Below are 17,120 nucleotides of genomic sequence, written 5' to 3'. Positions count from 1 at the left end.
TGTCTCGTGCCATTTGTCCTGTAGTAATAATCTCCTTCCGTCTTAAACCCCGGGGAAAGTTCCAACCTTTCCCTCCTCGGAGCAAGCTCCAAACGTAACCGACGAAGAAGCCGCACGACGCGACGCGGGCAGCCGGCCGGCCAGCGGCGTCCCACCAGAGACAGCGAGACATGCGCCGGCCGCGCCGCCCCGCCGCCGGGCTCCGGCCGCTGCTGCTGCTGCTCCTGCCCGCCGCCGCGCTCCTCTACGCCGCCGCCCTCTCCCTCCGCTACCCCGGCCGCCCCCTCGGCCCCACCACCGTCTCCGTCGCCGTCACCGCCGCCGAGGCCACCCACGCCGACGTCGCCCGGCCGAGACTCTCCTCCCCGGTGTCCCCGCGCAACAGGCGCCGCCTGGACGTCTCCCGGATCGACGTGCGCGCGCTGGACGCCGGCACGCCGCTGCACGCGGCGGCCGCCCGCGCGTTCCGCGACGGCGCACGCCTCCTCCGCGACGCCCTCTCCGCCTCCTCATCCTCCGCCGCGACGCCCTCCCCGTCCCCCGCGCCGCCGCGGTGCCCGACCTCCGTCGCGCGGCCCGCCGACACGCTCCGGGCCGCCGGCGCGCCCCGCGCCCTCGCCCTGCCATGCGGGCTGGCGCTGGGGTCCCACGTCACGGTGGTGGCCCGGCCGCGGCGGGTGCCCGGCGAAGGCGGCCTGGCGCAGTTCGCGGTGGAGCTGCGGGGCGCGGGGGACGGGGACGCCGCCACCACCATCCTCCACCTCAACCCGCGCCTCCGGGGCGACTGGAGCGGCCGCCCCGTCGTCGAGCTCAACACCCGCTTCCGCGGCCAGTGGGGCCCCGCGCTCCGCTGCGAGGGCTGGCGCCGCTCCGACGAGGACACCGGTGCGTCACCTGCTCTGCATACTCTCACTCAATTTTCACCTGCAAATTTCACCCCTGATTACATTCCACGGTGACACATACTATCAAACATTTTCGTTAGCAGCAGTACACACGCACAGCAGGATCACTGCAGTTGTTAGTACTCCTACTAATTACCAACCAATCTATGGGGAGCTCTAATGCTCTAGGCTATACATATATTAGTACCACCACTAGTGCATATGTGCTGGTAAATGGTAATTAACCAAGTGGCCTGTACATACGATCTGCATTCAGTGTCATGTTTCGTGATCGGTGCTTAACCTCATTGGGGCTCCATCGCAGTACCATGTTTGGTGAAACGGCTCTAGGTTCCTTTTGGAAAATTTCAATGATTTCGTAGCATTTGTCCTGTGCAGCGCAAAAGCGCGCTGTTCTCAGAAAGTGCAGCATCCTCACTCGCCATGTTTGATAACTGTACTGCCATCGCTATACCGCTGTTTGATCCATCCATGGCCCATTTCAGCATTTCCAAAGTTAATAAGAACAGGGGAGAAAAATGAGTGTATTCGAGCTTTGCGGAGTGATCCAGGGATTTTTGCTGGATGTTTCCGGCAGTGAAACAAGATCCTTCAGTTGATTCATGCACGTACTCCCTCCGGTCCTTTTTACTCTGCACATTGGATTTGCCGAAAGTCAAACTTAGCTAAGTTTGACCAAATTTATATTAGAAATTATTAGCATCTATAATATCTAATAAATATAATATGAAAATATATTCCGAGATGAATCTAATGATGTTGGTGTTGTTATGTAAATGTCAGTAATTTTTTATATAAACTTGGTCAAAGTTGGATGAGATTGACTTCAGACAAACCTAATATGCAGAGTAAAAAGGACCGGAGGGAGTATATTAGATTGACCATTCATTCGCATATTTTGGCACGTTGAATATGTTTCGGAAAGTGTAGCATCCTCACTCGCCATGTTTGATAACTATACCACTGATCTCGATCCATGGCCCTTGGCCCTTGGCATTGATGTACACCGTGCCGTTTCAACATATCCAAAGGTAACAACAAGAGGGGAGAACTACGAGTGTATTCGAGTTTTGAGGAGTAATCTAGGGATTTTTGCTGGATGTCAGTTTTTGCAACAGTGAAACAATTGAATGTGTCCAAAGAATCTGTAAGGCATAGTAACTGTTTACGGAGGAGTCAGGTAATTTTCTTTGAAGATACACGAGGACATGAACCTGGGTGGTGGGATTGTACATTCACTCCCCCACTGAGTTAGGTTCAGCAGACCTATTTGCCTTGATATAGATGACACGACCGAATATCCATTTCAGCTCCCGAGCTCATCTGATCTCGGTGTGTTTTGATAAAATGTAGAATTGCCTCCTTGCCTCCTTTGTGTTGAGGACCCATATAGACACCTTACGTTTTTACCGGTTACTATTGCATCATATGGAAAATGAACTTGTGACGTTGTCACATTTAGTATAGGTCATCCTTGGTTCTGGATAGTCTCTTTGTTTTCCTAACAGCAGTCTTCGTGCTCTCATTTCCAACTGTATGATACCCGCTAAATGCTTATATTTCTCCTCCGTGTGAATAGATAGGAGGATTTCAAGATGCTCAATTTTGAACTCTGAAGTTCTGAACTGTTGCAGATGCTCAATTTTCAACCTTGAATTTCAAGACCTGTTGTTTTTAACCTGAACTTGCCAAGCTTTACATAACCTCCAAGATCCCATTTCAGATAGTTTTGAGCTGACTCGGATGGCAGGTGGCTGACAACTGTATTTATCATCTAAAAAAACCTAAGTAGATTGATGATCAGCAGTGGATGCTATACCATTACTAGATCATCCATACCCTGTCATATTACTCACACCGACAAATTTTGATGGCAAATTTCATCCATTTTCTACTTTGGCTTTGGTAACTAAAATAGTACTAGAGGACAATAACATGTGCGGTACTGCTGCCTGACCTCTCCTAATATAGTTTGATTATATTTGGTATTTACATGGTTCCTATGGATATCCATTTGATGGAATATCTATTTGATGGCCTGATGATAAATTCCTTGCAAATGCTTTAGGGCTGGTGATTCCCACCGGACGTCCATTTAGTATTTACATTACTAATAAGAGAGCTCTACTAATAATTTGAGCTGAGAAAATGTTTAACATGTGGTAGATTATCTGGTGATCATCGCAAGATTTTCTTATATTGCTTTCATGTGGCGCAGTTGATGGATTGGTGACATGTGAGCAATGGACCTGGAACACTGGTGGTACACTTGAGGAGTTGAAGAGTATGTTGCTGCGTAACCGTGTTGCTGGACAGAGCAGCAGGGGTTTGATAGATTGGCCTTATCCTTTTGTGGAGGGTGAATTATTTGCTCTAACAATAAGCTCCGGCTTGGAAGGTTATCATGTTCAAGTTGATGGGAGGCATGTCGCGTCTTTTCCTTATCGTGTTGTAAGTAGTGTTTCCTTCTGCAGTTGTCCTACAATGTGTGCTTCTATACTTCCTAGCTGGAACCTGTGCACATCTTTGCTGTGGTTAGGATGTAGATTAGCATTTCAAATGAAAATGTGGTTAGGACGTAGATCAGCTCCTCCCCACTGTTATTTTGGCAAGATTTGCTGATGCGCCAATTCATTGATTACCATTTGTTCTTTCAAGGGCTTTGACCTCGAGGATGTCGCTACGGTGCAAGCAAATGGTGATATTGAGGTTGAATCAATGTTTGCCGGTACATTACCTGCAGTCCATCCTAACATCTTGCAAAGAAATCTGGAGTTGCTGTCCGAACTGAAAGCCCCTCCACCTGAAGAACCTGTGGAGCTGTTCATAGGCATCCTTTCAGCAGGAAGCCACTTCACCGAGCGCATGGCTGTGAGGAGATCATGGATGTCTGCAGTTCGAAATTCATCAAGTACCATGGCTCGGTTTTTTGTCGCCTTGGTAATTTATTGTCTCGCCGTTTAGTTCCGGCAGCTTTCTTTCCCTTCTTCTCATGACAAGATATATAACCAAACCATGTTTCAGGGCAGAATGGAAGAAGGGAAGTTAATGAAGATTTGAAGAAAGAAGCGGATTTCTTCGGGGACATTATCATTGTGCCCTTTGTGGATAGCTACGACCTGGTTGTTCTGAAGACTGTTGCCATCTGCGAGTATGCGGTATGTAGCATAAGGGGTGGATTTAACATTGTCACACTGACTTTGAATTACCTTTCAGACAGTTCTTATGCAATCTCAATGTTCTTTTTATTTATATATTCTTTGTTCTTGAAGGCTCGTGTTGTTGCTGCGAAGTATGTCATGAAGTGCGATGATGATACTTTTGTTAGGCTTGATTCAGTCATGGCTGAAATCAAGAAAATCCCAGAAGATAAAAGCTTCTATCTGGGGAACATGAACTACGACCACAGACCACTCCGAGAAGGAAAATGGGCCGTCTCATACGAGGTGAAGTGAACTACTGCCAAAAAAAAACCTCCTGTTTTTGCAAATGTCATCGGCAAATGTTATCTTGAAATTACACAGATTGACTACTTGCATCTCTTTTACTCAAGTGATCAAAAGTAATTAAATGCTCACGTCCCGTGACAACATCCATAATGATGAACAGTATCTCCCAGAAAGACAAACCAGTACATAGGAGCTGCATTAAGTTTCATCAGAAAGAAGATACCAAACCAGTGTTGTACAAACTTTTTGTCGACCGCGTCAATTTCAGACGATTACTGCTCATGAACAGCATTGTTTTTGTGTCGCCACTCATCAGTCCTATTACAGTTCCTGGACTTAGCAACACAGACAGCGTGTTCATGTTCCTGATGTGCCAAATAATGGTACATGAGAACCACATGATTACATGAACGACCGGTATGCGCTGCCCACATGAATATGTTTATTGTCTCATGTAATCATGCTGGCTAACTACATTCGTTCGTTAGCGCAATCATTGGCGCGCCATCATTATTGACCTCGTCCTGTGCCGCCGCGCTGACCTCTTTGGTGACATTCTCCGCTCAAATTCCAGGAGTGGCCCAGGGACACCTACCCGACGTACGCCGACGGCGCTGGCTACATTGTTTCTTCCGACATCGCCGGCTTCGTCGCGTCGGAGATGGAGAAGGGCAGGCTGAATGTAAGCCTCCTCTGTGATCATTCCATATCAGTTATCAAGTGGCATTTGGGAATGTGATCCCATGTAGTGACTGCATCTCATATTCCACATTCCACACAAGCACTCGAGAGCCAGGCACCATCTGGCATGGTTTAAAGTTTGGTGCCATGAATGATGCCGATTCTGATCGAAAATCGGGAGAAGCCCAATCACGCGTGGGCTGAAAAGATGGCCCATGCCACACCACACCAGAAAAGCCAAAAGTTGCATCCGTTCACCAATCATCAATACATAGTACACCACCTTGTATTGACAAACGAATGATTGCGTTCTGCTTTGGCCATGGCAGCTGTTCAAGATGGAGGACGTGAGCGTGGGCATGTGGGTGGGGCAGCTCGACGCCGGCGGCGGCACCGGCGGCGTGGAGTACGTCCACGGCACGGGGTTCTGCCAGGCGGGGTGCGCCGACGACTACCTGACGGCGCACTACCAGTCGCCGGGGCAGATGCTGTGCCTCTGGGAGAAGCTGCGGCAGGGCAGGCCGCAGTGCTGCAACGCCGGATGACATGGCATGGCACACAGCTCTTGCCACCGTGGGAGGGACGATCCAAGCTCATTTTTCAGGGGAGGTTGGGTATGACGTATGAGCTGAGCAGCAGCCTTAGGCAGCAGCGGAACCTGACAGGTTTAAGTTAATTACTACTCACTTGCACCGCCTCGCCTCACAGCTCACATGTGATGTATGCACATAATCAGCCAGGTAGTGGTACAAACATTAGTTACCCCGTCAGGTCAGGTCAGGTCGATAGTAACCTATATATACTTACCAAATGATTATATACATGTTGTTATTATTATCATAATAAATAAACTAACTCTAGCCGGCTCTCCATGCTATTCATCATCATGATCGACGGTTGCACGTGATGAGTCCACAAGTAGCGCTGATCATATTTTGGCGCCAAGCCCATAACGCAGTAGAAAAGAATGTGTGTCTGTAAATTTAAGTAGGGATGCGGCCATGATCGGTCGACATGTGGTTGGGTTGTGGGGCAGCGGCGACATGCGCCGTGTGGGGGTGGTGGTGGTGGTGGTGGTGGTGGCAGGAGGGAATAGCACGCGCCGGAGTGCTGTTGCTTGCCTTGCCGCTGCCGGTGCTGGTCGAGGTTGACCCTACTAACATGCGCCTCCTGCCTGCTGCGCTAGGCGTTTTGTCTGCGCCTCTGCTGCGGTTGTGTATACTACTCCCTCCGTAAACTAATATAAGAGTGTTTAGATCACTAAAGTAGTGATCTAAACGCTCTTATATTAATTTACGGAGGGAGTAGTATTTATTTAGGGGTCCGGCTCTCCTGCGGGGATCCTGCACACATTATTGTACAGGGCCAATCAATAGAAGACACATATCCTGACAAGCCCCACCTCTTAAAAGCATTTATTTATTTTCTTTTTAAATCGCTCAAATCCTCGTCTCCTTCCTCACGGAGCAGCAGCCATTAGCGCCACATGCGGGGATTCCTGTGAGCTCCACCAGCTCGTAGCTTCCGTCGCGTGGGGCCGTGGCCATGGCCGGTAGCAAGGGTGTACTCGTAGTTATTAAGTCCAACGTCACCTGCGCCTGTGATTTTGATTCCCGATTCCCTGGGGATGAGAAGAGATTGGCTGCTGAGGTCTATGACGTAGTGCCGGACATAGAGCTCGCCCGCCATGCCGCGCTCCAAAATCTGCTTCTCGTCCATGTACGGTCCAGTGAAGATGGCCTCCAGCCACTTGCCTGCGTCCAGCCCGGCGTTCTGCATGTACACCTCGGGTGAGGCGAGCGAACTTACCGGTGTTTCTTTCGAAGATATCTGGGGCGAGGACGCCGCCTCAGGCGAAGCCAGCGAGCACGCAGATGGACAGGCCAAGGACGTGGAGAAGATGCCTCGGAGGGAAGAGAGGAAGATAACACCAGTGGCTGCCGCTACGACAAGGGGGCTATCGGAGAGTCGGAGACATTCGCGGTGGCTCTAATGGTTGCTGCTCCGTGAGGAAGGAGATAGGATTTAGAGAAAAAAATATGTGTTTAAGAGGTGGGGCTTGACAGGACACGTGTTGTCCATTGATTGGCCCTGCACAATAATGTGTGCAGGGATCCCTGCACGAGAGCCGAACCCTTTATTTAGTACTGCTGCTGTTATACTGTAGTACAACACTTCTCTTTCTTCTGCTGCTGCTGCTGCTCCTTGTGGTAAACTATGGTGGTCAGATACTAGGAGATGATCAAAGCGACATCGAACATGGCCATAATGTTGGCCCTCACGCGGTCACGCCCGCGTTAGTTTTTTTTTTTTTTGAAAGATCCAGATCTATTGTAAAGGTTAACCAGAAGTACGAAGCATCCCAATTATGAAAAAAAATTACATCCAGATCTCTGGACCACCGAACAACCACTCTAGTCGTCAAAACAAGCCGCCGACGCCGGGCGCTATCACCATTCCCATACCGGTTTCATGCACGTACCCGTAAGGGCCAACCCAGGAGCCAACCTAGGAGCCGCAGTTTGATTCTTTGGCTCGGTTTGGAAAATCTGGTACCAAATTTCACCGTGACACCCCGTTTGCTTTTATTTATCTACCCTTGTCTGCTCATCGTTTTAATTGTAATAAATGTTGTCATAAGTACGACCCATTTGTGGAAAAAATTACCTCGAGATCTTTGGACCATGGAACTGTCGCCAAAACAAGCCGCTTACGCGGTGCTGTCACCGCTTTCATACCGGAGCCGGCCGACCTTGTCGATGACAGGCGAAAGAGGTTTCGTGCACGTACCCTTAAGGACCGGCCTGTTTTTGACTCCTTGACTCGATTTGAAAAATGTGGCACCAAATCTCACCGTCACGCCCCATTTTGCGTCCATTTACCCTTGTCTGCCCATCATCTCCGGTGAAGTGACGAGCAGTCGTTAGATCTGAAATTCAAGCCGGCCTTGCCCTTTCCTTATCACCCCGTTCAATTTACCATGCATGCGTGGCCAAAAGCCAGCGGAGTTCTTCTCTCAGAAAAAAAAAACAGCGGAGTTCTGAGCCTCTGATCGTCTCATCATGTGTTACGTGGACCTGGAGTCTTGGGAGCTGCTCTACTTCATCATGCATCCATGCTTGTGCTCGCGCACGGTGTGTGTGTATGGACAAGGGAGACGCGCCACCAACCTATCCGTAGACGCGGGTGGCCATGCTAGAAGGTATAATTTCAGTGGAATTTGGCACCTAGTAGTACAATGATTTAGTACACTGGACCTGCCGGTCTGGTGCTCGCACATGCTCTTTGCAACGTTCTCTTTGTAGCCCAATACAGATTAGAAACACAAATGTACAAGCAAAATGTCCGTACTTTCTCCATCTAGGTTTTACTAGCTTGCTCTCCGATGACCTCCTTGATCCAGGCAGCGGCGAAGCCAGCCTAAAAAATCCGTCGAGTTAATGCTATTTTTTTGAAAAATATTCTTCACAATATACAGTAAGTGTATGTTGTTCTTAGGCTATTTGTCTCAAAAGTTGTAGGGTCAACTGACCCCGCAGCTTACACATAGAGACGTTACTGGATTCAGGGATGATGACCATATGGCAATCAAGGGTAAAAAACAGGATCTAGGTTTTTGGCTGGCTGTTGTACCTTCGTGGGTTGAACACTCGATCAAATCTTCACCTCAAGAACTTCATTACGGATCAAAGTTTCCCAAGATGCTCACACTCGGTGACGATAGACCAAATTTGGGACGTGGGAAGATTTTGGCGGGCTAAAATTTCACCAAACCAACGAATTTTGGGCATCAACAATGCCTTCCCATCTGCCTCCCGCCATCAGTAAATTCGTCCTCTTGACTGTGCTCTGGAAAATTTGGGACGTGTGTAACCAAATGGTATTTAATGGTGTGTCTATCACATTCGGTCACCATTCACTTCATCATTGAGGAGCTTACAATTTGGTCTAATAGGCTAAAAACGCCTACACTACTGGATCATGCCAGATTGTGGCTTGATCACCTTTCCTCCCGCCTATCTTAGTGGATGTATGAAACGCTTGCAACACCCTTTGAAATATATTAAGGTGGGGAGCCTTTCCCTCTGGGTGACCATTTAAGAAAAAAAAATGACCTTATACTAAACTAGAATAGATAAATAAATTATATACCAAAAAATAGAATCATTGGGAAAAAAATCATATACGAATACAACAATATAAATTTTATGGCATACAACTTATATTTTGCTAGTCAAATGTATGGTCAAAATTTGACACAAAATACGAGGAGAACCAATAAATCATAATACATCGAGCAATCATTATTGTGCTGCACATCTTTTTTTCGAAGGTATTACGAGAGTGCTTCCATAGGTCATGCCATGAGTACTCGGACCGCAAGGAAAGTAAGTAAGAGGACTGCTAGGTCAAGAGCATGAGAAAAAGGCTAAAAGCAAAAAAAAAGGAAAAGCGATAAGTGACACTTGGGAAGCAAGGAATCAGGTGTTAGGAGCCACAGCGAGCTGATGACCGACCACCTAAAGACCATCGAGCATGCCACACCAAGCCAACCCCTGCCCCGCCGCCTACACAACAGATGACACCGCCGCAAAAAAACGCAAAGGATCTAAAGAGAGAGTTAGAAGCACGCCGTGGTGTCTCGGGCCGCCGACAGCGGAGAGGGAAGGGCCTGCCGCAGTTCGTTCCTCTCTTGAAACATGCTTTCACCCTGCTTTATAGGTACTAATAAAGCCAAATTCATTTGGGGCTATACTAATTCTAGGGAGAGCATTGCATGTGACAAAATAATATACTTTCTCCGTCTCAAAATAGGTGTCTCAATTTTTACTAGAGCTAGTGTAAAGTTGTATGAAGCTCGAGACATTTATTTTGGGACGGAGGGGGTTAACATTCCCGAAGCTACGAGCTATGGCCGCCCTGATCTCTAGAGCGGAAGACAAACTCCGCAAAAGCGGGGGTGAGCGCCAATGATCCATCACCAATCAGTCATACCCCCAATCACACGCCCAACAACCAAATCATCAGCAGCAGCGTCAGCTTGCTTGACTGAACAAAATGGACGCGCGCTAGCTTTATTTAGGCTTTTAGCATTGCCAGCGCCCAGCAGCACGGCGCCACGAGCTAAACTACAAGCACAAGCAGCACTATAAAAATTATCAGGTCAAAAAGGCCTCCCCTTCTCCCCGAACGCACGGCAGCAGTTGTTTAACAGTCCCAGCCTTTGACTTTGACTTCTGGCCGAGAGAGAGAAAAAAGCAGCAGTACTACTGCCCTCTGGTGGGGTAAAAAAGCAACAGTCTTTCATTTATTACCGCTACTACTACAGGGGGTTATGGTGGGCCCGCGGCGTCAGTGTCCTCGATGAGGGACGATGCACGCACGCACGGCCTCTACTGCTGCGCCCTCGAAGCCCCGCTGACCTACCGCCGTCGTCCTGGTCGTCGGAGGAAAGGGAGAGAGAGGCCACTGACGGATTTAAAATTCTCTGCCCGATTTTCTGCCAGGCTGCCTGCAGAGTATCCACTACCGCCACCACTACCATCGATCCGCCGTCTGGCCGTCTCGTGCTCCATGCTGGTTGCTGTGCTCGATTTTGGGGAGAAATGGGACGTGGAGGGTTGACCACCCTGATGCGGCCGGCCAAAGCCATTATATCACAGTGCAAAACGAATCTGATGCTGCCGCCGTTACAGGAACACAATTGCGGTGGCAGTTTCAAGATCGCGCCGCCGCGAAAGAGAGGGATTCGATCAGGCCAACTCCACCGCGCGACCATATCCTGTCCGGACCCGTCCGTTTGGGGTAAAAACGGATAAACCAGACGACCCAGCGCGCGGTAGCAAACGGACATTTGTCCGTTTTGTGTCCATTTTTAACCCATCCGCGGCCCAAGTTTGCGCCGCTTTTGGGGCGAAACGGATAGCGCGCGGACGGGCGGGACGCGCACGCTTGTCCGTCCCTGGCCCACATATCGATGAAAGAAAGCAACCCCCTCCCCCTCCCCGGGCCCCTTTGGCACCATTCCCCCCAAACCTTCCCTCGTCCTGCCCGTCCCACTCTCTCCCCCGTCCATGGCCGATGCCCAGCCGAACTCCGGCGGGCTGCTGGCCGCCGACCCGCCCGGAATGGCCAAGAAAAAGAAGGGTAAGGCGCCAAGGAAGCCGCGGTCAGAGTGCACGCCGGAGGAGATCGCGAAGTTGGACGCAGAATCGGCGAAGAGGAGGAGCCGGAGGGCGGTCGCCAAGAACAACGTCGCCGCGGCCAGGAGAGCCGCCGAGCACGCTGCGATTGAGGCCGCGCGGCACAAGGCCGAGGTCGAGGAGAAGGAGGCCATCATCAGCAAAGCGCACGCCCTTCTCATGCATGGCATTTGTCGCCCGCCCGGTTTCTCTAGAGGGGCCGTCGGTCCGGCGAGCACATGTTCGTCGGTCGCCCGGCCTCCGCATTGCCAGTCGTCGATGTCGCGGAGCACGCCCTTGTTGCCCGGCTTTCCTCCGCCAAGGCACAACGGCCAAACCCGTTTCGGGGGGTCGCCGGACATGAGCGTGATCGTGCCGTCCACACCACGCCCCTCGGCCATCATCGACCTCAACGTCACCCCTGGGTCCAGCAGCGGCGGTCGGCCGTCCGTCGAGATGCAAAGAAAGCAAGCACGACCGCCGTTTACCGGCACCATGCCGTCCCCCCGCGTCTTTGTTCGACGAAATGCCAACACCAACGGCACCGGTCGACGACCCCTACTACGACCAGTTCATGGAGGAAGTGATCTATGAGGGAGGTCACGTCCCTGTCTACGACCCCGAGGAGACCCAAAGTCAGGATGGCCGCGGCCAGTTCACCGCCGGTGCAGATGGCGACGACCGTGCTGACTACGACCATGGCGACTCGTGGCATGAAGACGATGACATCTATGTCGAAGGTGATGAAGAAGAAATCAATGACGTTGAGATTAGTGGCGAGCCATTGTTCATCGATGAGCTGACACAAAGAGCGGAAGCACAAAAAAAGAGGAAGAGCATTCGCACGGATTCATACACACAAGATGAAGACAAGTTGATTTGCCAAGCTTGGATGGAGATTAGCCAAGATCCAAGGACCGGCACGCAACAAAAGGGTATTGTTTTTTGGACGAGAGTCCACAAAACATTCCATGAAAGGAAGTTGTTTGAGCCCTACCAATTTGAAAGCAAACGTGGCGTCGGTTCGATTCAAAAGAGATGGTTGTTCATACAACAAGAGTGCAACAAGTATCAAGCCACATTCGAAAGCGTTCAAGCATGACCCGTGAGTGGTACCGGCGTTGGGGACATGGTATGCTCTCCTTCCTTGCCCTTTCCTTGCTACGGCCATGAGACTTCGGCCTTGTACATGGTTGCATGTTCACTTTGTTGTTGATCATATGGTGTAGGCATTTCAGTCTTTGGAGGCATTCAAGGCCCGGCACAACGACAAGCCGTTCACTCTTACGCATTGTTGGACTATGATCAACAATTGTCCTAAGTTTAAGGACCAATACCGTGAGCTCCAAAGGGAGAGAGGCCTGAAGACGGCCAAGTTCGCCGGAGGTGGAGATGGCGAGGCGTTGAAGAGGCTGAGGGGCAAGACCAACTCCAAGGTTGACGACATTCGTGATGCCTCATCCATGGCATTGCACGACACTTTGCATGGCATGATGTCGCAAAAGGGTGTGAGGGACGAGAAGAAGCGGCAAAGTAAGGACGAGCAAATGAAGCAATACCTAGAGCTCCAAACGAAGAAGCTTGAAATGGAGGAGGCGGCCAAGAGAAGGAAGATCGACATGGAGGAGGCGGCCCGGTAGAGGCAGCTCGACATCGAGGAGGCGGTCCGGCAAAGGCAACTCGACATCGAGGCCGACAACGTCAAGGCCAAGCAAAGGCAGCTCGACATCGAGGCCACCAATGCCGCCACCAAAGCGAAAGAGGTGGCCCTGGTGATCATGAGCGTGGACTTGTCGAAGATGAGCGAGAAGACGAGGGCCTGATTCGAGGCCAGGCAGAAGGAGATGCTCGACGCCGACGGCCTGAACTAGGTCGTTCGATCGGCCGTGGCCGTTCTTTTTTGGAGGCTCGCATGGTTGCCCCCGCCCCGCTGGACCGTTGGCCGTGTGCCGGCGAGAAAAATATTCATTTTGAAGGCCGGCTGTTTTGCCGGCCACTGGCTGTGTTACCGGCGAGGACAACCATTCATTTTGAAGGCCGGGCTGTGTTGCTGGCCGCTGGCTGATGCCGGCGATGGACGTGTAGGCCGCTGGCTTTGTTGCCGGCGTGCGTGATGAACTGCGGCCGTAGGGCTTGGATTTGACATGTTTCTCTTTTTATTTTAAATGGACACGGACAGGATGGGGTAAAGGATGCGGCCGCGTGCTGGGCGCACGGCCACCGTATCCCCGGACACGACCCCATCCCACTGTCCAAAACGGACAAAATCCGGACAAAACGGACGTCCGTTTGGGATCGCGCGACGAAGTTGGCCTTAAGTACTTTTTTCTTTTTTATAAAGCTTTATTTATGGTAAGTCGTACGTAGTGCCTCCGCCGTTGCAAGGCGGTCGTCTTTGGTCCGGAGAATGGGATGGAGAGATCCCACGCGACACGAAACAGTCACACACGAACGAGGCTCCAGGGCTGGGCTGATGTGGAAAGAGGATGCTACGAGGCCTAGACCTTTTTCTCTTCTCTTTTTCTTCTTTTTGCGGGTGCCCTTTTCTGCTTCTTCATCGCCTAAAAAGGAGACGCCTGGGGATCATACGGAGTGCCCTCCACTCCACCCGCAGACAATCCTAGGCATCGGCATACGACCCTCGTAGCATTGACTGAATGGGAGGACTATTTATATTTATTAAAAAAAGCCGCTCCAAGTACGCACACTCGAGGCTTTTTTTTTTCATGGTAATACGTGTCTCATTCATATCATAAAGAACAAAGTACAAGTCACATAAGAACCGACATGACAAAACTGAAAAGATAGCAGCTTGACACTAACGCCCGTCACCTGCCTCCGGCACCACCACAGCAGCCACCGAAAAAAATAATAACGGATCACCTCCTCACCCGAGCTCGACGCGGCTCCATCGCTGATATGCAGCTTTGCGGACCTCCAAGGTGGCTCACCAAAAGTGAAGTCATTGCCGTTGAACGAATCAGACCGGGGCAACACCCCGGACATGCCATCAAACTCCAGATCTGGCACCGCACCACGACTAAGACGCCGAAGGAGGAAACCATACCTGCCATCCACGAACCATGAACCCAGCACACGTTCCGTCTTCCAGATGTCGTCGATGCAGACCACAATCTGCATCCGCTCCTGGACTACCTCCCAAACTCCACGCCGACGCTGGAGCAAACGTCGTCGCAACGACGGAGCCCGAGGACACAGGTCCACCACGAGGATGCCGCCGCAGCCACGCCATCCTTGCTTGAACAGACTGATTTCCAGATCCATCCCCAACCATAGGACCGATGGATTCGTCAGAAAAGGATCCGAAGAATATTTATTTAGCGTCGTCATCGTCGCCGCCAAAGCAAAGATGATGAACAACCTAAAAACCTAAACTACACACACACTAGAGGCTACCATGCATTGCCTCTACCGCCGAAGCAAAGAAAAAATGGCTTAGGTTTACCGAGGCAATCATCACTAGTACTCCTACATGCACATGGACTACTACGTACGCATGTCTCCCCTAGGCGACGACTAGGGTTTTGACCTCCCCTCCGTGTTCACCTCGCCGCCGAGTCCTCAACAGAATCTCCCTAGAGTTCGACGACGCTAGTCTCAAGCCTACGCTATGGCATCTCCTTCGGATGCGTGATCTGCGACAAGTGGTGGTTCTTGGTGTGCAACCCAGTTGACCGAGATGATTTTTCTTCGGGCAGCTTGACATGGGAGAGGAAGAATCCGATGATCTGATAATCGACGAGGAGGACCTCGTGATCAATGAGTGTGTGTGTTGGCTTGCCCGAGCACATGTGCATACTAGATCTGGCCATGGGCAGCCCGGCCCGGTCGGCCCGACCCAACCCGATAAAGCCCGACCCGGCCTTGTCCACGGGCCGGACTCGGGCCAGGCCCGGGCCCGTCATATTAGCGCACTAACGAAGAGGCCCGAGGTCCGGCGGGCTTTTACGCTGATGGGCCGGGCTTGGATAGGTATAGTGCATACTGAGAAATCTTTCAGCCAGGTGTCATTCTTGCATGGAATCCCGCACAGGAGGTGTTTTTCTGGCCGGTCGGCGCCATCCCTTCATGGTGCAGGCCTCTTGTTTCGATGACTGGGAATGTATCATCTATCATTGTTCATGGATTTTGTGGTTCTTGGCGGTGTTGCTTCTGTCGTATGACGGTTTGAGCCGTGCAGAGGACGCTAAGTTGGTGTAGTTTGTGTACATATAAATCTAGTTGCAAATTCACAAGCTCCCAGATGGCTATTGCAACGAGGATATTGTCAAGAAACTGATAAATATGGCTATTGCAAGGTATGACACATGCCATCCAACATACGGACTTGCCGGTCCTTGTTCAGTCGGACTCGTGTGAACATGGGCGGATCTAGAGGGTGGACAGGGTGGGCCACGGCCCACCCTCGGATTTCGGACCAGCCCATATACTACAGGAGGTAAAACTGTGAATAAAATAAAAGCCCAACACTCTCTTTTAACTAGGAAATTCGACACCGCACTGTGTGTGTGCTGATGTTCCGATCAGAAAGACACTCTACTCGTCCGCTGCTTCCTCCTGACTTTGCTACTACCTACAGCTTTTGCTACCCTCTCGCGGACTCTGAAGCCCAATTACAACCGCTGATTTTCCAAAATCTCTTTGTCACGTTGATGCCCGATTACCACTGCTATTTGAATGCAGTTTTCTTTCATAGTCAGCACAAGAATATTTCTACAATGAAAGGATAACAGTGCCATGCCTTCTTATGAAAAAAAAAATGTTCTTGTTACATAATACTATCAGATATTACATCAGACAATTTTTGTTGGTCTTTATTTTAAACACCCAAGTTTGGATCATGGATCCTCACTGCCGTGTAAAATTAGTGGCCAAGTTTTTTTATGGTGGACCACCCTGCTTCAAAATCCTAGATCCACCATTGCGTGTGAAGCTCTCTCTATTCTATCTGGCGATACCTTTTTCCGCTCAGCATATGGTCATTTAGTTACTGAGATTAAGGCCCTCATATAAAAAGTAGGGATTTTGTTCCACAGAAAACTAGAAGAGTACAAAATATGGTAGCAGATCTGTTAGGTGTTTAATTACGGTCATACCGAGTCTTGCATGGCTGTTTGGATGGCCAGAGATCCTCTCCATGTATTAAGGAATTGTTGCCTCTAGATTGTAAACCTGTTACTCCCTCCGTCTCAGTTTACAAGTCCTATGCGTATAACTAGGTTGCCAATTTTATCACCCTAATATTAACTACATAACACAAAAATTTTACTTTTTAAAAGTAGAACATCTGAAGTTTATATTGGTATATTTTTTGTAATATATGACTTGTATTAGGTTGGTCAAATTGATGACCTAGAGGTACGCGCACGCCCCATAAACTGAGAGAGAGGGAGTACCACATTGGAACAAAGCCCCCATTTTCCTGGGAAAAAAACCCCTGAGGCAATCATCTTCTCAAAAGAAAAACGAAGCCAATTATGTCCCCCCAAAAAAAACGTTCGGATTCGCCTAACGGTAGGTGGTTAACGTGCGGTGGAGAGAGCACGTGGACTCGAGGAGTCAAGCCAAATTTACTTGTATATTCTCCAAAATGTGGATGAAACGAGTGTTTTCCTTCACCGAATCACCATGTCCAAGGGAGGACTCCGAGGAGGATAAGTTCCCACAAGAAAACAATCCTATAAAATCTCTGCAAATTTCCTCTGGTTTCAAATGATCACCGGCCAAAGGAACACCGTGGGCTCGTGCGCCTGGTCCACAGCCATGCCGACCTCGATCTCGGCAATCACCACCAATGGCCTCCGCTTCGCGTTGCGTCGCGTCGCCGACCCGACGACACGCATTAAATGCCCGCCATTGCCACCCACCCCGCCAAAAGCGCG

At 50.3% G+C, this 17,120-nt stretch overlaps 1 protein-coding gene across 1 annotated transcript; it reads left to right on the top strand.

Annotated features, from left to right (window-relative positions):
* Nucleotides 1–155: 155 nt before the first annotated feature.
* On the top strand, nt 156–5,895 carry LOC119294702 (hydroxyproline O-galactosyltransferase GALT5-like). The gene is made up of 7 exons (XM_037572946.1): nt 156–885; nt 3,124–3,356; nt 3,564–3,845; nt 3,935–4,063; nt 4,178–4,351; nt 4,929–5,036; nt 5,365–5,895. The coding sequence occupies exons 1-7, from the start codon at nt 171–173 to the stop codon at nt 5,578–5,580; spliced, it is 1,857 nt and encodes a 618-aa protein (XP_037428843.1). The 5' UTR covers nt 156–170; the 3' UTR covers nt 5,581–5,895.
* The last annotated feature ends 11,225 nt before the right edge of the window (nt 5,896–17,120 follow it).

This window comes from Triticum dicoccoides, chromosome 4B (assembly GCF_002162155.2).
Source record: "Triticum dicoccoides isolate Atlit2015 ecotype Zavitan chromosome 4B, WEW_v2.0, whole genome shotgun sequence".
NCBI classification, from domain to species: Eukaryota; Viridiplantae; Streptophyta; class Magnoliopsida; order Poales; family Poaceae; genus Triticum; species Triticum dicoccoides.
This window is presented reverse-complemented; position numbering and strand designations above follow the sequence as displayed.